General features: G+C 45.3%; 1 protein-coding gene across 3 annotated transcripts in view; it reads left to right on the top strand.

Annotated features, from left to right (window-relative positions):
- The window catches only part of LOC307235203 (uncharacterized protein), a 59,845-nt gene that overhangs the window by 38,070 nt on the left and 650 nt on the right, over nucleotides 1-21,125 (top strand). Inside the window, exons 2-6 of one of the 3 annotated variants that reach the window (XR_013844323.1) lie at nucleotides 7,100-7,163; nucleotides 14,086-14,161; nucleotides 16,490-16,566; nucleotides 20,734-20,768; nucleotides 20,902-21,036. Coding sequence is in view for 1 of the 3 variants with exons in the window: in XM_080007227.1 (XP_079863353.1) it covers nucleotides 7,100-7,163; nucleotides 14,086-14,117 (96 nt within the window). In the remaining 2 variants the exon portion in view is untranslated. Of the gene's footprint in view, nucleotides 1-7,099; nucleotides 7,164-14,085; nucleotides 14,162-16,489; nucleotides 16,606-20,733; nucleotides 20,769-20,901; nucleotides 21,069-21,125 lie in introns of those variants that run through there. The other 2 variants (XR_013844324.1, XM_080007227.1) reach the window with 2 other exon arrangements.

The raw sequence follows: 21,125 nt of genomic DNA, 5'->3' as shown, positions 1-21,125 counted from the left end.
AACCTTTAGGCCCGATCACACCAGCAATTAGAAGTGCAAGATTTAACCATCTACTCCTGCGTAACCACGCCAGGTCTCATTTGTGTGTAGCCAGTTTTGTTCTGGCAGTGCAGTCCTGCATGAAATAGGATTACGTAAGCTAAAATAATAACTCGCCCGTTTTGGACTCTCCAACTGAGGGCCGCGCCCTCGGAGGTCAACAGAGCTAAAGCGCTTTTGCCGTCGGCGGACACCGCAAAATGTCATCTCTCTCGCAGTTCATCAAAGTGGAACTCTACGCTAAGACATTGTGGTGACTTTACTTTAATTTACATTAACTCTTATTTGTCCAAATGCATCCTCTGCATCCCATAAGTATTTGGGAGGTGCGGGGGCAGCCACAACTCCAGGAGCGAAGGGGCCTCTGTTAAGGGCTAATGCATTATGTGTGTGTGTGTGTGTGTACCTAGCGTGCACGTCTTAAAATGTTGCTTAACATGAACACGGCAAGAACATGCAAAGTCAGAATAGAAAAAGCCCAGTCAGGTTCAAACCAGGACTTAGTTTGAGGCAACAGCGCTAACTGCCAGGCCACCCAGGGGCCACTGTGCCACTCAAGGGCCGCCCATCCTATCTGATCTCTTAGTGTCCGTGTTCCTGTCAGTTACTCTTAATTCTGATCTGACCTCTGGTTGCCTCCCCACACACACACACACACACACAAACACACACACACACACACACACACACACACACACACACACACACACACACACACACACACACACACACACACACACACACACACTTATTAAATAACAGCGTTGCGATTCAGTTATTCTGAAGCTAACTGTCTCAGGCTAGCGCAGCTTAGATGAGAACTTTGCGCCACAACCACACGCCTTTCACAGCTCGTGTGTTGTGGAAACCCACGTTGGTTAACAGAATCTGCCGACACTGTTGAAAAAAAATATGTTGAGAAATGTGAATGTGAATGAATATGGAAATGCCTTTCCATATTCTGAGAGGTGGGGCCGCAATGAAACACACACACACACACACACACACACACACACACACACACACACACACACACACTCACACACACACACACACACACACACACACACACACACACACACACACACACACACACACACACACACACACACACACACACACACACACACACAGACACATATCTATTCAACTCTGCAGCAGCTGCTGCTGAAGAGACAGAGAGAGAGAGAGAGACATCATTATGGGGGGAAACTCAGGGCCTCGATAATAGACGGGCGACGTGGGGGGGCCCCCTGTTCGGCATGGCGTGCTGTAGGAAGTCGGGGTAGGAAGGAAGGATGGGAGGGGAGAGGGAGAGGAGGGGGTGCAGGGGGAGGGCCAAGGTGGTCCCGGGGATGGGGAGCTGAGATGGGAAGGGGGGGGGTGGGGGCGGTGGGGGGGGGCTTGAGGTGGAGGACAAGTCCGCCACACAGGGACTGCTGGCGGCATATGGAGCAGGGAGGGATACATGTTTTCAGTGTAAGTACGCATGTGTTGTTTTTTTTGTCGTCCGTCTGTGCGCTCAGTTTTGTGCGTCTTTGTGCATGAATGTGAGGTGGGGGGGGTGTTTGGGTTTGTTGTCTTTTAACGGCCGTCTTCTGCAAGGTCAGTGCTCTGATCATTCTCTATCCGCAACTTGATGAACAATGTCCACCTCTGGGTCGTTTATTGCCTCCGTTTTAATGATGTGAAAACCCCTGTTTTTTTTCGGGAGTTAGCTTGTGGTTTGTAGTTCGTTTGGGTTGTAGGTGAAAATAGGTGAAGAAATGCACCTTTTAAGCAAGGTGAGGAACAACATTATCGAGTGTACTGTAGGCCTCACTTTGATCAATTCTTTGTCTTGTGTAATTTCTGACACAATGCGACTAATGTGGCACAACCTAAATCTGTTGGTACTTTTTAGTGGACGGGTATTTCCATGCTTTTGTTTTATAGTGTGTGACTGTTTAAGTGCAGTGTGTGCGCACGCGTGTGTGTCTTTGGCCCTGCACGGTGCTGAGGCTGGTCCTGATGAAGGTCATGCCTCCCCCTGCCCTGCTAGCCCTCTGCTGCTCGCAGTTGCCAAACTCCGTGGAGAGCCGCCAGCCCTGATTGTCTTGGGCCTAAATCTGTCTCCGTGTGTGTGTGTGTGTGTGTGTGTGGTTGCATGTGTGTGTGTGTTGGTGTAAGTGCGGGCGCCTTGGCACACTGCCCTCCTCCACACCACCCCCATCACCCCCACAACCCTTTTGCATTGATTAAGTGGCACCGCCGAGCCTCACCTGCCACGGGCCGGCGGCGCCACCAGACAGTCGGGGCCGCCTACGTCGGCTTCAGCCAATAGCGGCACGGCAGCTGCATCCTGTTGGCCAATGCGCCGGCGGGGAGAAGTTTAAAGAGGCTAGAAACAGACTGTCAGACATTTTCCTTTTTCTTTTTTCAATCTATCTCTCTTTATTTTACAGAGAAAAAAAATATCAGATTGAGGTGGTGCAGTAGGAACGAGTGAGGGAGCGGGGGGGGGGGTGATAGAAGGAATGAAAGGTAATGAAGCACAGTGAGATGGATGAGGAGGGCGGGAGGAGGGACAATGGCTGCGGAAAGGGAGCGATATTGGGAGAGGGAGAGCGATGGCGATGGAGAGACCAGGGAAAAGAGATGGAGAAAGACGCTTTCGAAACACCAGCGGCGGCCAAGCTGATTTCAGCGTTGATGGGCAGCGAGGCGATATTTATGATGGAGAACACGGAGACGGGCGCGAGCCTACCCACGCCCGCGCACACCTATGCACGCGCGCGCACACACACTCATACGCAAATATTTTGCATTTTTCAGGGAGCTTTAATGAAACTGTCAAGTTGAAAAATGAGCCAGTCGACTCCAATAACGGCAGAAAGTTACGGAGCGAAACTTTTCAGCCGGGAGAAATGCCGGAGAAAACGGAGAACCATGTGTCGATGATGCATGAAAGCAGATGCCGTTATGTTTGGGGTTATGATGACACTAACAATACGCAAATTGACGAGGAATTTGTGGAGAATCGCATGTCGTTCAGCGAATGTCACGAAATTGATTGATTTAAAACGGGATCTGATTCTTGAGAATGCAAAATCATTTGGTTCCTGTGCGGAAATCGAGAGTTAGTCTCGTTTATTTTCCTCGTTTCCCGGAGTCCCGCTGTGGCTCACAGGTCTTGTATCCCTCTCGATTTGACGACTGGATTCTCCACCCACCTCTCTCTCTCTCTCTCTCTCGCTCTCTCTCTTTCCCTCGTTCCTTCCTCCCCGTCTGACCTTCATCGTCCTCCAGCCGTCTCAGACGCAGCAGGGGTTATGGGGTTGCAGGACATTGGTCGTTGCTGGGAATTTATGTAAGTGATGGAAAAATGTAGATAGTTACAGTAGTTTAGTTTAATTTAGTTTTCAATCAGAAGACCACGGATGGGATGGGTACCATCCATGATACCTTATGTTCAATCGTGGCCGATCAAGAAATCACTGTAAAATCATCTACTGCGTGTGTGTGTGTGTGTGTGTGTGTGTGTGTTGAGGTAGAGGTAGGACTGGGCGATATTGACGAAATCAAATATTGCTGTATTTTTGATGTCCGATTTTTTCTTTGTATTTTTTTATTTCATCAACTTTATTAATCCCTCTGGGGCGAATTAGTCTAATATCTGACGTGTGCAGTGGGCTGTCACAGCTGCACCCGGAGACCTTCACCGACAGTGCCCACGGTGTGCCAGCGATGGGACGTGCGCCAAAACTGAGTGTTTTTATTTTAGATGTAGATTATTTTATTTCACTCCGTTTCCTTATGGAACGAAAAAAAGCACCGTGCGTAATGGGGACACTCCCCCGCCCGTCGACAGCTTGCCTCAAGCAGCAAAAGTCCCCGATGTCTTTGCAGCCTAGCAACGCCCCTGGTCCAAAGTGAGGCTTTGTTTCTCTGGGATACGCTACTCCTCTCTTCTCGTCTCGCAGATGCCGTTCCACCTAGTTTTTTGATTAGCCATACAGGAAGGAAAAGTGGCTGTTGAACGCCACCTAAACTTCTAAACCAAACAATTTCAACCTGCGGTGCTTGTGTGTTTGATGATGAAAGCTCCACTGATCTCAGTCGCGTGTGGATTTTTAAAAAATGTTTTTGCAAGTTGAGCTAAAGTTGAGGTAGCGAAAAACAAGTGTTTCTTTTACCGTGACAGTCATTTGAATATGGAACGTAGTGCCTGCTAAACGTGCGAGTGTGCACACTTGGCAATTTCGAGAACAGTTTTCACAATCGGGCTCCAAAAAACTGTCGTGTCCTAACAAGTGAAAATATCTTTCTCTTCCGTTCTTTAATATTATTCTCATAAGAATTTTTATTAAATGTATTCTCTTGTCTTCGTGTGTAGAGTGCAGATATAAAGAGAGATAGGCATTTTCTTTTTCCTCAGCTGGACCCGTCTGACTTTCATCTTATCTATTCAATTAAGTCTGGACACACTCCCCCCTCCGTCCCCCCCCCTCTCTCTTGCTCCCATTTTTTCCTTCCTCCTTCTCATTTCTTCTCTCATTTCTTTCTTTTCTCTGCTTTCACAATGCCTTTATCCCCTCTATTCTCAGCCTCTCTCTTTCTCGACGTGAAATGGAAGACGTCCGACCGCCAAGCAGGTCGATATCATCCACGAAATTGCGACGTCGTCACATCGTGACGTAAGACGCGAGTCTCTGAGTTTCTAAAATGGAGGCTGAAAGGGCTGTAGGATATAAAAGATTTAGCTGGACAAGCCAGAGCTTTCAGGAGGAATTGCACGGGGTTGGTGGCCAAACATTTTATTTTCTTGATTATAAGCATATTATTATTAATTATTATGAAAAATTGTTTATTATTTTTTATATATGTGTTATATATTTTGCATTATAATTATTGTTATTATTAAGTTTAAAATATATGTATATAGTAACTCATCAACACAAACTCAGCATAATTTGTGGAGTTGAAAAAAATGTTGAAAAAAATATATAATATTTTTTCAATGCTTTTCCAATAATTTTTGTGATACAACATTTTATTTATTTATTCATACATTTAATTATAATACATTTATAATACATGTAAATATTATTTAGGATGCTTTACACATTATGTATTATTATTATTGTTATTATGTTTTAATATAATATATTTACATTATAACTCATCAACTAAAACTGCATAAATAGTGGAGTTGAGTAATATATATTTTGTGAGGATTTTCTTTTTTTTATTATAATTTTTTAATGACAAACTCCACTAATGATGATGACTTGTTGTTATGCTAACTGTATGTTATCAGTTGAAGTCAATTACAGTTACACCACACAGCAGTTTGCTATAGACAGATAAAGTATATACCTTTTATTTTATTTTATTTGGCAGGGGGAGCTAGACCTTATCAGTATAATAAAGCCATATTGCAAAAGTGCTGATTTCCACGATTTCTATTGGATATCTCGTATTTGTTTTTCTGGGATTTTCCCTCTCTCCTAACAGTTTGTGCTGACAGGGTTGCCTGTAAGATGACCGCCAACATGCACAGAAAGCAATCACACACTCACACACACACACACACACACACACACACACACACACACACACACACACACACACACACACACACACACACACACACACACACACACACACACAGTACATACACACATACAAGTACACACTATCATGTGAAATACTAGATTCCAATGCTAGATGCAATGGGTTGTAACCAGTAACTAAAATTGTCTCTCCCTGTGTATTGTTTATTTTTCCACAATTATTGTCTGTTTTTGTCCTGAATTTCTCTGGCTCTGCCCCCAGGAGTAACTAGCATCTTGTCTTGACTTTCTTGTAAAATGACCTAGTTTGACATTTCTGTTAGCTCCATTGTGTGTGTGTGTGTGTGTGTGTGTGTGTGTGTGTGTGTGTGTGTGTGTGTGTGTGTGTGTGTGTGTGTGTGTGTGTGTGTGTGTGTGTGTGTGTGTGTGTGTGTGTACGTATGTGCGTGCGTGTGCGCGTGTGTGTGCGCACCTGGTTTCTGTCAGCCCCTACCGGTCTTTCTGCAGACGTATGCTGCTGCTGCTGCTGCTATAACGAATGATTTTTGTCGACCCCTGCAACTGGCTTTCTGGCTCAGACACACTCACACAAAATGTGTAGGTCCAGTGTAATCCCATCTCCTCGGGCAGACTCGCTCCTTGTGTTGGTTTTTGTGTGTTTGCGTTGTGTATCTTGTTCCCGGTGCCAGATGCTCTGCACGCTCTTGCGTTTCCCAGTGGCCTGCTGCTCCCCCTGTGTCGGACACCCTTCGCCGCCTTTAAGTTTTTCCCGGACGAGAATGGATTTCTGTTGGGCGGAACCATTCCCTTTGCCATTTTTGCCATTGTCTTTAGTCCACGCTACACCCCACACGCCCTTGACACCATGACTATCTTGGACACGCCTTCATTGCATTTCCTGCATTTAGGCACCAGATTCTGGCTTTTTTTTCTCTCATCCAGGCTGCTATTACTAAAAATTCTAAAATATATCTCTTTGTACCATCTGATCTTGATTATTATTCTGTGTGAACACATACTTCATGAAACATACTTCAAAAAATGAATTTATCTCACAAAACACCTTAGATGGAAATATGCTGTATGTTTTGGCCATGGCAAAGGAAGCTTTAACAAAGTAGCTTACGGCTCATTCGGAAGGAGGTTTTTGGCCTGTTTCATGAAAAATACACAATAACTCGATTCAACAAAATTGGGTGCAGCACAACAACGTTAAACAAAAAACATTCCATGTCCCTCGCAGTGAAATGAAATAAGTCATGCCGCGCGATAACTGTCCACTATCTCTGCTGCTTTTCACTCACCAGAACCCTAACCTTAACTCTGTCCCCGTGTCTACTGAGTGAGGGGATTAGAAGAGCTGCTCCCTTACATGGACATTTTTTATGATGGTTCAAATCACATAATATAATCATTTTGAATTTGAAGTATAATAAGGTAATGTTTACTATCATCCCATCCCTGACGCATTCTTCCCAATCTTCTTCACTCTCTGCCTCTGACAGGGGTTGGATCCCTTACCTGGCCACCAGAGGAAGCTCCGGAGAATCACCTCCTTGAACCAATCAGGTCTGGTTGTTATTATCAGCTGCATCTTGTTATCTCTTTCGACTCAATCCTCGCCTTTAGTAATGTTGTTTGTTCAACCTTACAGACCCGTGCCTTTGTTCATTCTGGAATTCTTCTATTGTCCGAAGTTAATATTTTCTTAGTATTGAGCTGTGTTTAGCATGATTTGGTACCGTTCTTCAAGAAAGGCCTCCAGTTCTTTGAGAGATGATATACTGTAAATGTAATTCTAGTTCTAGTGTACTTCACTTCAGAACCTCTGATAAAAGTTCAATAATGTTGAGCTCAGGTTATCGGAGAGGCCCTGCTAGGAGGTTGACTGCATCCTGGTGTTCATTAAACCACTCTTGAACTTGTTTAGCCGTGTACTGTATGTACAGTATGCGTGTATGTGTGTTTGCACCCTAGGGCGCACCCGGTATTATAAAATGGCCTTGTAGTCCGTGGCTTTTATACAGCCATGCAGAGCAATTATTGGACTCAATGACTCCCACAAAATTGCTGCCCATAAGGTTATTGATCCCCCACTATGGTTAGCAGTTGGCAGCAGACATTGTGGTTGGAAGGCATCGTTTGGCTTTCTCCAAAAGTAACCTCATCCAGATGTAGGAAATAGGGTGGAAGATGACTCATCAGACCATGTTTCTCACGTCTATTGCCCACGGGTGTAGGTTTTGTGGTCCTTACACCTGGTAAACCCTGCCATATTTTCCATTTTTCACAAATGTGCAGGTTTTCTTGGGATGAGATCACATTCAGTTCTGTTGTTATTTTGGAGGCTGTGCTATTGTGGCACTTATCCATTATCATGTTCGGTGTCTGTCTATCCCCGACTGATGCACTTGCAATTTGGGTGTAGACTATTTGTTCTCTTGGCGCTCTGAAAACTCATATATCAAAGTGTGAATTGTCAGACCTCTTACAGCTGAGGCATACGACGTTTGTAATTGCGATTTTGTTTTTAAAAGGTTGCCTCTTCCTCATGTGGTGATTTATTTTCTCTATTACCTGTAGGTCACAATGTCAGAGCGAATTCATAATACAGCAAAATGAAAGGTCCAGGGTAGGTCCAGGGTAGAAACTCATTTTTCTGAACCAACAGATAGGATGGTAATGCGCTCGGAAAACTGACGTATTGGGTTCATTTCGGAACAGTTTTCATGTACATTCATTAATGTTTAGGTCAACAAAGTGGTTTCCTTTAACTCCCCATTTTGATAAACAGCGTGCCACTGCATAAAGACCAATTGCTGGTGCCCACTCTGTCATTGCTTGAATCTGTCAGCAAGCAAACAGGTGAGTCAAATTAATTCCTGCCCACCTCTTGTTTCAGGATGTGTTACTTTGAGCTGTTATTAGGACCTGGCCGGCACCGGATAGCTCTGCTGCTATTTTCGAACCACCTCATCGAGTGACAGCTCTGTTCAAGATTTTTTTTTTCTATTAAAAATAGACTCAAGTGGCTCAGACGATTGTCCCGAAACCAACCTGTAATCACTTCATGCACTACACTTTATTTTTTGGATATAAAAAAGACACATCACGCTGCTGTCCTAGAAATTGACTTTCAACTGCGGTTGCGTATTCTGTTTGAAGACCGGCCTGACAGCTTCATTTGTGAAGTGTCTCAATTAGGCAGAATATTTCCGCCGACATATCTCGACGCCCAGGCTGTCTCACCGGAACATGAAAGCGGAGGCTTAAGGAAGTCGTCACACACCTCACCAGAAAATGGGCGTACACGCACACACACGCGCACACACACAGACTTACATAGACAAACAAACACGTGCACACACACACACACTCCTACACACACACACACACGCGCGCACACACACACACACACACACACACACACACACACATAGACAAACAAACAAACATGTGCACACAACGCACACGGAGAATCACTATAAATAGAGGCAGCTCTGCTACTAACGCTAGTTAATGCCGCCTGCGCCAGACAGCTGGATTTGCATATCTTTAATGTCTCCCTTCCGTACCCCCCTTCCCTCCTCCTCTGCTTCTTTCCTCTTCTCTCCCCTCTCGATTCTCCTTTTTATTCTGCGCCTTTTCACTCCTGTGAGAAACAGCCAGGGCTCTTATTGGAATTCTCAGGAGGTCTTACAGTGCGTGTTAGGAGGGAGCGTTTTTGTTAAAAAAAAAAAGGCAAGAAAAGGAAAAGAAAAAGTTTTTTAACAATTGTGGTAATTACAGATTTGAAAAAAGCCCCAACCTACACACACACACACACACACACACACACACACACACACACACACAACGACCCACCATCACTCGGTAGCTCGCTCTCTCTCTCTGTCTCTGTCTGTCTCTCTCTCTCTCTCTGTCTGTTTCAAAGGCTTTTCAGGCCTATTGGCCAGTGTAACGGTCTCCGTCTGGCCTGCTGGGCCGGTGTGGGAGGTATTGAGTCGCCAGAGCTGTATAGGACCAGCCATCTGGGCTGGGCCACTCCTTCTGCTTTCTAGAGTCCACTTCGCAAAAGGACCAACTGGCTGACAGGCACTCTGACCGGCCGTGCCCGCCCTCACAGCAAGAAGGTCCTGGGTTCGATTCCCGCCTGGGGCGCTGTTGGCACCGTGCTCCGGCGGGTTATCTCCCAAATAGGAGCCTTTCTGTGTGGAGTTTGCATGTTCTCCCCGTGCTCACATGGGGTTTCCTCCACCTAACGTCAGTAAGGACCCCCACCAAAAACATGCACACATCATCATCTGACCAGCAATGGACACCCAGGATGGGTTAAACGCAGAGGCCTCATTTCACCGGCCACCAACCAAAGCTTGTGCGTGTGTGTGTGTGTGTGTGTGCGTGCATGTGATGTAGTGTGGTGTGCTGTGTGACGATTAAAGATTGTTCTTCTTCTTCTTCTTGGTTTTCCTGTGAGCCTTGCAAGCAGAATCGGTTGTTCTCAAGCGAACTCCATCTTTTTGAATGGGGAGATCCTCATAACACTCAACGACGACACCGGCAGTCATCCCATTTAGTACGCAGAATAAAGGTTGTGTTTAGGATGTTCGAAACCATATCATGGGGAAAGTACCAGGATGACCTTCTCCATGCGTTGAAATATTGTAGCATGCCGTGTAGCTCACAGTGCATTGGGAGGGCAAGGCGTCGGTAAAAGTTTCTATGCGGTTTTGTCATCAGCTGCATGAGTGGCGAACTACAGTACGATGTAGCACGTCTGAGAAGCCATCGTTCTCCACCAGTGCTTCTGATTATGAAAATATAAACGCTTGTAGATGGGAATTTATGTATGTATGTATGATACTGTATAACTTAAGTTATGTTTAAAGAGTGTCTGGTCTTGTTAATCACAAACTAACTACAAAAGCTGTGTGAACCGTGAACCGACTTCTCCCGTGGGATTTTTTCGTAACGTACCTCCTCTTGTAGGATTATTTGAATGCTTAGCTCCACCACGGCTTTTCAGCTCCACCGGTCCATAGTGTTGCTGCTGCCCCCCCCCGCCAATCCGCCTTTCAGAGATGAATGTTTGTAGAGATATATGTAAACATTCAACCGGGCCCACTCAAATGGATGTGTTGATAGCCGGCACATACAGCACCGTACATGAGACCCTGCGCTTCCACTGTTTATTTATCGAATATCACGCGGCAGTCAAAATGGCCTGTAACATAAACACAGCTTGACCTCCTTAAGATTCACCCAATCCAAACAGTTTACAGCTGCCAAGACGGACACTAAAGCGTATATTTATTCTTTCCCATTTCAAACAAAGTATCTCATCGATCTGTTGGTCGTAATCAAATCCCTTTTAAAACAAGGCCGCGTTCCCGCATTTGCAGATAGGAACCACTTTGAGCACTTCAGCGAGGAAACTATTCCGTAGTGGGTTTTTTTGTTTTTTGTTTTTCTCTTTCGGTGACGATATTTCCCTTCCTGTCTGGAGAGCGGCCACCTTCACCGTTGAAGGAGAGGAAGCCATTGCTTTGTTTACAGTTACCTATCTACTTACAAGATACAGGTACTCTTCATTTACCTTTGTTGGATGGAGTTTAAAAACCATAATGGATAACACTCTGATCGCAAACTATGTGCTGATGTCACTTGAATTCCAGCGATACAGTCTACAGACAAATATGTAGGGGTTAGACGCTGGCTCCTCTTGTCAATGTTTACACATATAGATAGCACTGAACAGTGGCGAAAGATAACATGGCAACAAATAGCCCTCTCTTGTCGCTGTCCTCAGAAAACCTTGTATCTCCCACCTATTCTTAGGAGAAGCCTTTCAATGACGTCTGAGATTGAAGCTGAACAGGGCGCTTTGGCATGCCACAAGTCACAAAACACAACAGTTTTTGATTAAAATATCCTGAATTCATATATAAATCCCATGAATCTGCAGTTTGTATGCATTTATTTGTAAAGATGCTCTTTGCCGTCCCATTATTTAAAGACATCGCTACAATGCTATGCATTCTTTTAAATCTGCATGTAAAAGTTCCTTTTGACTATCAGGCTTTCAGCATACATGCTTACGTATGTCATAAAAAAAAGACTATAAAAAGAGACAACTTTCACACATTGCCTACATTGAACCTAATGCAAGATAGAACAATTGGAATTGGAATGCAAAAAATGAGCCTGGATAACAGCGGTAAGGAGGAATTCAGGACTCTCTTTACATCCACTATTTTTTAAGCTGTTTCATCAAGCCGCAGAGTGCCCGTCTGGTTGCCCGTGAAGGCCCGGAATGTGTGACCAGCGGCCGTCCGCCACTTTTGCCGTTTCAGTTTTCACCCACGCGCCAATCGATGACACATGCAATTCCAAACCCTCTTTAGTCCGCGAGCTAACTTCTACCCCTCCATTTTTATTATTTCAAAATGCAGCTGAACCGTGATTGGCCAATTTTATTTTTTGCTTTTACCAGAACTGTGGGGCATGACTCAGACAATAAGCAGAACTAGTTTGTGGATTTTTTTATAGAGGCAAGACACATCGAGATGGCCATGGCCTCCTCAGCCGGGGTGTCTCTCGCCTCCAGACATTCAGTCAATCAGTCCGTCAGCAACCTGCCCCCCCAGCACTTATTCTGTCCATTTTTGGTTTTTGTTTGTTTCTTTTGTTTTCGACTTCTTGCTCATCTCTGCCTGGCGGGGAGGAGAAACTGTCTCTACGGTACCTCTCTTCTCTCAGCCTCTCTCTCAGCCTCTCTGTCAGTGCTGGCATCAAGCTAATACAGTCCTGCGGGTGGGGGTGGGAGTGGGGGGCCCCAGTAAAGGAACGCGGGGGCCCAGTGCCAGCCAGCCGGGGCGCCAGTTGGGCAGTTCGTCACCGGCGTTAAAGACATCTTATCCGTCCAAATGCAACCCCCCCCCGCCATTCCCCTCCCTCCCACTTCCATAGCAACCCACCCTGCCAGCAGCCTCCCAGAGTAGAGTGTCCAGGGTGGCGGTATGTGAGTGAGTGAGTGTGCGGTGGTGGTGGGTGGGGGCTCCTGCTTTATCAGCATGGTACACAGGCATCCAGCGAGCAACTGTAGGTCTGGACACACAAATAAACCCTGGTCAGGGTGGAGTGGGTAGGGGAGCTGGGGTCGATGGAAATAGCCGCCCTGCTCTCTCTCTCTCTCTCTCATCTGTGGCCAAGCTACCCCGCCGCTCAGGTCATTGTCTTTTAAAGAGACTGACCAAGGGGCTGGATGGGTGGGGGGTGACCTCCACTTTGCCTAAGTTTTTCTTTTCCCTTTTCTTGTTTTAACAATAATCCAGAGTCAGCAAAGTTCTTCTTTTGCTCGTCCATATAGATGAAAGCTTTGCCGGCTTGGGAAAAAGGGCTGGTTTTGTTTTGTTTGAGAGAGAACTTGAGAGAGACGGTGGCTAAAAATAAAGACACCGCCAATGTTGAGAGCGACTATAGAGGAAAACACATCGCACTATATCTTTGTGGCACAACTAATAATAGGTATAAAAAATAAAGCCTACCATGCTCTAATTGCTAGAATTAATAGGTGCGACATCACTGAAGTTTTGTCACATTTCAACATGAACTTTCCTCAACTTTTTAGGTTTCTCTATGTGAAAAAGTTTTGGTCAACAATCTTGGGTTCATCTCTTAATGCTTCTACTAAGCGGGGGGCACAAAGAGATAGTTATCTACCTAAACCCCCCAACCCCACACCATATAACCCATGGGCCTTTCCAGTTTTCTTCATGATGATCTTGAATTACAATCTTTAAGAGGCATGACATAGAAAAGATCATGCACTGTTTTGCATCTGTTCATGTGTGTGTGGTGTGTGTTTGTACTTAGAAGGCTGAAGGCTTTTTTCCGCTGTGTCATTACGCACCGTTAAGGGCCGGCAAAGATAGAGTCACCGGCAAGTCTGTTGAACCGAGTCAAGAGCAATCGATTGAGCCACTAGTGCTGCATTGTGAGCGAACCTGGAGCTGCCTGAAGCTCCCGCCAGAGGTCAAGTGTGTGTAAATGACTTGAGAGAGAGAGAGGGGCTTCTACTCCCAGCATAATCGCCGGCGGCTTTGCTCCTTGCTGCCGTAAACTCTGTCTCTGCCTCATCCTTGACCTCCTCCTTCCTGTCTAAAGGTAGCCAACTGTAGCCAAAATGGCTCTCGGGAGCGGTGCCATACAAGAACCATTTTTGAAACAGATCTGGCCAAATGTGGTGTGACTCCACAAAATTGAAATTGGTCAAAGGGGTCTAAAAAGGTCCCAACTGGCCCGGACCTCCTCTCCACGCATCTCAGCCACCAAACATTATGTGGGTTGTCAGTGACTTAGAAGACTTAAATTCTAGGATTTGATAGTTTTTCTTCCTGGCATTTTCGTGATATTGTCATAATGTTTCCTTTCTTGCCTTTTTTTTTGGTGTTGGCTCAGAATTTGAATGTCGTACCACTTGTGTTCGCAGGCGTAATTCCCGGGAGCTTCCTTTACTGCTGAAGGCTAAGTGGAGTGAAGAGAAGAGGAGCAGAGAGGTAGTGAAGGTACAGGCACCACCATTCGCCGTGTTCGAGGCCTACTGTACATTTTAACTTCGCCTCACTCTCGTTCGTTTCTCCACACCTCGCTGTCGCTTCGCTGTAAATCTTTTTGCCCGTGCAATCATCCTTGATGGCTCTCTCTCGCGCGTGCACGCATTCAGCCTTGGGAGTACAGTCTTCATTGATTCTCCTAAACTGGCTCGAACGCAAACATGTGGAAATCAATGTCATTCTCTCTCTTCAAGCAAGAGCCACCCACGCTGTCCTCCAATCAGACCCTTCCTTCACTGTGGGTGTGAATTGCCCAGGGCCGAACTCTTCTCCCTTTCTCCTGCTCAGATCAACAACACAATATTATGTTCACAATATGAGCACAGTCCAACCGCCCCGTGCAAAAGGGGTGTTCTGTCTGTTTTTCACCTTTGTGTGTTTTTGTGTGTGTTTTTGTGTGTGTGTGTGTGTGTGTGTGTGTGTGTGTGTGTGTGTGTGTGTGTGTGTGTGTGTGTGTGTGTGTGTGTGTGTGTGTGGCCTAAAGGTACAGTAAAAAGATTTCTTCCCTCACGCCAAAGACAGGGAGAAGGAACAACAGCAGAAGCAGCAGCAAGGGGGAAGGCTAGATATTAGCTGAAATAAGCGTTTTTGTGCAGAATGCCTTGACTGTGTTTGCGTCTCTAAACTCAGCGTAAAAGCTAGTAATGTTTTATTTTACGGGTGATTTTTGATTAAGATTTAGTGTACATACACAACTTGTTTATCGACAGCCTTTTTCAAGGTCACGGTTAGCCAGGTTATTACAGTATAATATAGCCCTCTTGAAGGTGGATGAATTTGGGGGTGAGCATATGAAAGATCAATCGAATGTGATGGTGTATCCTGTGTCAACTTGTATGGAAAGGTACTTGCATGGACGACTGTGAACTGCTCCAGGCCGATCGTAAAGTTTTGGACCAGCCCTACACTTTTTTTGGTTTAGTTTGTTTCCTTGACTTTGACTATAGCTATTGTACTATTGTATTGGGGGACGGTAGCTCAGGAGGTAGAGCTGGTCGTCTAGTAATCTAAAGGTTGCTGGTTCAATCCCAGGCTCCTCCTGCTAGCATGCTGTAGTGTCCTTGAGCAAGACACTTAACCCCTCATTGCTCCTGATGGCTGCGTCCGTCAGTGTTTGAGCAATTGTAAGTCGCTTTGGATAAAAGCGTCTGCTAAATGACGGAATGTACTGTACATGTTTTTATGTAAATTGGGTGAAAAAATTACTGCGAAAGGATACAATTTCCTCAGTATAATTTTAATTCTGAGATTGTGGGCCATGTGGTGGTTGTCTTCTTGGGTGTTCTAATTACCTCCAAAGAGATGCAGGTTAGGCTATTTGGAAATCTTAAGTCACAAGCGCATTGTGTTGCCCTGGTATGAAATGCACTCTATAAATAAAGTGTGACTTGACTTGACTTGACATGCGATGGAAGGATACCCATTCCCTGCCGTAAGCCCACATTCAGTACGGACAGGCTCCAGCCTCCTACACAAAAAGCAGGTATAATAATATTTATGGGTCATCATTATGATACAGTATGATGGAAATGATGAACACTGTCAATGGTTCATGGCACAAGTGAACAGTCTTGGTGACCTGACCCAGTGCAGCCAATAGGTCATCTGGAAAATACCTGTATGAGATATAACACATCACTGCAAGTAGGATCTTTGGCCTGTCGTTTGTGAACAACTTGCTAATTGTGTCTCTGCCAAATGCATGTGCTGCAATGACGTGGATTTGAAAAAATAAAAAAATACCTTCTCTCTCAGCTCTCATTTCAGCCTTTGCAACATTTCACATTGCGCAATGCGCCTGGATAGAAAAGGCAGCAAATGTGTTCACACACACCTTGCCTTCTCCTGGACAGAACCCTCCCTTTGCTGCGCATCCTCGATAATGCTCCTCCCCTCCCCTCCCTCTCCTCCCCCTCTCCTCTCGCCTGGACTGCCTCTCCTCAACCCTCCTTCCTCCCAACTCAGAACCCCTCCTTTTCTCCCCATTCCTATTCGTCCCTTCTTCCTTTTCATTTCACCCCCCCATTCTCTTCTCCATGTGCTGTCTCTCTCTTTTATCATTTTCTGCACCCCACTACACCTCTCTGTCCTTAGGTAATATAGCCCGTGCCCCACCCTCGCTCTCTCTCTCTCTCTCTCTCTCTCGCTCTCTCTCTCTCTGTCTCTCTCTCTCTCTCTCTCTCTTGCCCTCTCTCTTTCTCTCTCTCTTCCCCTCCCTCTTCACATCTGGAGCCACTGCTGAGCCAGCTCCCTAAAATTCCTGACATGTTTCTTCCCCAGGCCAGGCGTCCTTCGGCTGGCTGTCTCCACTTCGAATCAAGTAGCATGAATTAAGCGGTGTCCTCACACAACCTACGGTATGTGCGCATACATTCACGCCGATGACTATCTTATAGAGAAGACTCATTGGTAGGTATGCTGCATACCTACATACATGCCTTAATCAGTTAGCCATTTCACAATAGAGAAATCATTTTGGCTATTCCACCACGGTTTACGTTCATGTTTATGATTGCGTATATTGCTTCGTGGACTGGTGGCATGTGGTTGCCCATGGATGAAATCACCTACTATGTTGCATTAGTGTTGACTCTGAATCTCCACTCATTATTTTGCCCTCGATACAAGCTGTTGTGTCTCCTATGATTCATCCCCTTCAGTGCCCCCCGGCAAGACATTCAGCAAACATTACTCTAAACGAGCATAGTGAGTCCTGTTTGCTTATGAAATACATTTACGTTCATTATTCCTTTTTCTAAGGCGGTATTAGTATTAATATTGCTTCTCATAGTGCAGACACAAAGACGCACAGCATGGTTAAAGCCTTTCCGTTGAGGGGGGGGCTCTTATTTGGTTTTTCTTTCGTCTTCGTTTATTTCTCCTTTCTTCCGCTCCGCCTCGTTCTCCGCTCTTTCCAGATGTGTGCCATCACTGCATGTGTTCCGCGAAAACAATTCCATAGCATGTGAGATTCATTACTAAATAAGTAGCCCTCCATGTGTTATTCGTTCGCCCTCCTCCCCGTCCCTCTTGCTCTCGCTTTGTTTTATTTTAACCAAAGCCACCATTGCACTGTAATGACGCCCTCCCAGCACATCCTGTGGCTGCCATCTGCGGGGAGGGGGCAGCCTGGCATGGCTTGAGTCAATCCCGGTGGTGTGATGTGCCACCACAATGCCCGATTAAAGCAGAAATCGTCGGGAAAGACAAGGAAAGCTTGCAACAGTGAGGGCGTTTTGATAAAGGTAAAGATATGTCAACAGCGCTTATGCCACTGTAGACATGTGGCGTTTAACATTTCATATTTAATTCCATCCCAATGCCTCGCCTTTAGCTATATATATTTTTGATGTAAAAGGTAATTGGCAGAAGTGGAAATACATCAAATACTTGGTGTATTCCTCTATCTGAGAACAAAAACTTCTCACTTGAACCAATAAAACGTAAAACCAATACACACAACAAATGCAGGTTTACGAAATTTCTGACTGATGTCCCTCTACACTGGAGTCCTGACAAATTTGACAAATCAGACGTTATCAAAGAAATATAAGCCATATTATATATCACCACTTACAGGTGAAGTGAATAACATTGATCTTCTTTTTCCAATGGCACCTGTCAAGAGGTGGGATATATTAGGCAGTAAGTTAACAGTCAGTTCTTGAAGTAAAGGTGTTGGAAGTAGGAAAAATCGGCAAGCGTAAGGAGCGACTTTGACAACGGCCAAATTGTGATGGCTACACGACTGGGTCAGAGCATCTCCAAAACAGCAGGTCTTGTGGGTGTTCCCAGTATGCAGTGGTTAGTGCCTACCAAAAGTGCTCCAAGGAAGCACAAATGGTGAACCGGCGACAGGGTCATGGGCGCCTATGGGCTTATTAATGTGTGTGGGGAGCGGAGTCTAGCCCGTCTGGTCCTATCCCACAGAAAAGCTACTGTAGCAGATATTGCTGAAATAAGTTAATACTGACTATGATAGAAAGGTGTCAGAACACAGTGCATTGCAGGTTGCTGCATATGTGGCTGCGTAGCTGCAGACCAGTCAGAGTGCCCGACACCGGTCCATTGCCAAAAGAACTGGACCATTGAGCAATGGAAGAAGGTGGCCTGGTCTGATAAAACACATTATCTTTTACATCGTGTGTAAAAGAGTGTGTGTCGTTTACCTGGAGAAGAGATGGCACCAGGATGCACTATGGAAATAAGGCAAGATGGCGGAGGCAATGTGAATCTCTCGGCAATGTTCTGCTGGGAAAACTTGGGTCCTGGCATTCATGTGGATGTTACTTTCACACGTACCACCTACCTAAACATTGTTGCAGACCAAGTACACCCCTTCATGGCAACAGTATTCCCTGGTGGCAGTGGCCTCTTTCAGCAGGATAATGCGCCCTGCCACACTGCAAAAATAGTTCAGGAATGGATTGAGGAACATGATGAGGTCATGGTGTTCAGTTTAAGGTGTTGACTTGGCCTCAAAATTCCCAAGATCTCAATCCGATCGAGCATCTGTGGGATGTGCTGGAACAAAAATCCCGATCCATGGGGCCCCACCTCGCATCTTAAAGGACTTAAAGGATCTGCTGCTAAAATCTTGGTGCCGGATACTACAGGACACCTTTAGAGGTCTTGCGGAGTACATGCTTCAACGGGTCAGAGCCATTTGGCAGCACAAGGGGGGCCTACACAATATTAGGCAGGTGCTTTTAATGTTGTGGTTGATTAGTGTATATGATTAGGATTCATGGTTATTTTCTGAAAGCTGCTGTCCTCCATTTTTTCAATTACTAAATGAAAAAATGTTTTTAGATGGACATATATTTGAGTTCATCAAGTGTAAATACAATATGCATAAAATACACAAGTTACTGTAGGTAATCAAAAAGCCATTAAATACCACCAGGTTGAGTAGCACAAAGATTGAAGGTTATATTCACCACGCAAGCTTATTTTACTTTCACGCGAGCGACTGCTTTTCATACCTGAACATAAGCTCTTCTTTATTCTATTCTTCAACCAATTAATGCACAGGAAAATATACTGCAAGAATAGCCTCATAAACATTGGCTGTAAAATGTTGTGGCCATATTATATATTTCCAATAAAAAAAGGTCAGATTTCTACATACTGTGTTGCAAACCTGTTGTAATAGCTGTATATTTAGTTAGCTATATATTCTGGCCCTCCAAATTGCCTGGAAAACAAGATTAGTCCCTGACCCCTGCTAGAGAGTGCCTGAAAAGTGAAGATTGCACATTTTCTGCAGGGGCTCTTAAGTATGGAGCTTTTATGCCTCTTTCTAGCTCTTCTGTGACAACCTTGAAATGGTTGGAATGTCCTTGGAGCTCACAAGCTGCCCAGGATTGCCCTGAGAAGCCATTGTTCTCTGGACGTGCTGAAATTAAGACATGGGACGGGACCTCACAGCAGGGTAGAGCTCCTGTTAATCCTCCATTTATAATTCACCGCTGTAGAGCCTGTCGTTTTTTGGGACACCTGTAAGACTTGAGAATACATTTAGTTGATCAAGACTCTGAACGGCTGAACTTCTTTTTTACAGAACCGCCGCCAAACATTCAGTAACTCCTTCTGCTTCTTCAACACAAACTGTTTTTTTGGTCACCAAACACCAATAGCACTACCCCTTCCATGCATTCTTTCATTCTATTCAGTTATTATTTTCAGATCTGATATTGTATATCATACATTAACTTGAGTGTTGTAATGGAGTAATGCACTTTTTTAACAACTATATTCTGTAATGGAGTCAGAAATGTAGGTTTGGTTCTTCTTTCCATCAAGTGTATTAACAATTTTTAACCAATTTCAGCTTTGACTGAAGCTGTTTTCTCAATACTCTAAATATTTAAAAGATTCTGATGCCAATCACTTGAGTTGACTCCCAGCAATGGAACGATAAGGTTTAGCCTAAAGAAAATACTGGTGTTTTCTGTTATGACGTGAGGTCAGTCGCGCACATTTGTCTTTTCTGTTGTGCATTTTTACAGCCGCATTGGCAACACCAGCCGCCACAGCACCTAGACAGTGTCTGACAAGTGCATGATGGGTAGCAGTACGGTGGGGGCTAAGAGCAGGAAACAAGCAGCGGGATGGGGGTGGGGAATGGCAGGAGGGGAAGGGGTATGCAGAGAAATGGACTGGCAGAGTAACGAGATGGCAGCCTGCCAGGTTGTCATGGAGCTCGGAGAGGCCGTCCTTCAGGAGGGCTTGGTAAATTAAAACAGCAGAGACCGAGAGGGAGAGAGAGAGACTAAAAAAAGGAGAAAGTGAGAGACACAAGGAAGCATCACTTGCCGAAGAATCTAAAGGCCATCCTTGCAACACTTTAACTTAAGAGTTCGGAAGACACATGTATTAGTGGGGAGTAATTTTAGCGCCATCTGCAGGTGGGGAGAACCAGCATTGGTAACCAGAAGGGGACGCAGCTGCAGAAGATTTAGATTATCAGCAGGGTGTTTAAAAGCTGCCGTGTTTTCACCTCTTTCTCTCTCCCCTGACAGTGAGGCTGGGCTCCAATCCTGGTTGTGGTGACAGAGTATGTACCAGAATGTATTGGTTTCTGTTGGTCCGAAAACACCAGTGATATTTTGTTGTAAAATAAATGCCCAGCTAAGACTGCTTTTTGCATCCACCTGTCTCCTGGTCCGTCTATACCCCGCAACCAACAGAGACTTGTTACAGTGGCGTAGTCGGCATAATAGATGGAGGAACAAGCAGGAGGACCGGGTGAATCTCTGCAGGGGCAGGCCCTTCACCGCCTAGTGGAGATACAGCAGCCGGCCATTCAGCAAAAGCAGATGCGGGTAATCAGACAATAGACGCTGTCGAGCTACTCAGCCAGCCCAAGGAAGAGCAGGTTCTACTGCAAGGGCTACTCTGTGGCCAAGGCCGC

This window comes from Zeus faber (assembly GCF_960531495.2).
Source record: "Zeus faber genome assembly, chromosome: 9".
In the NCBI taxonomy this organism is placed as follows: Eukaryota; Metazoa; Chordata; class Actinopteri; order Zeiformes; family Zeidae; genus Zeus; species Zeus faber.
This window is presented reverse-complemented; position numbering and strand designations above follow the sequence as displayed.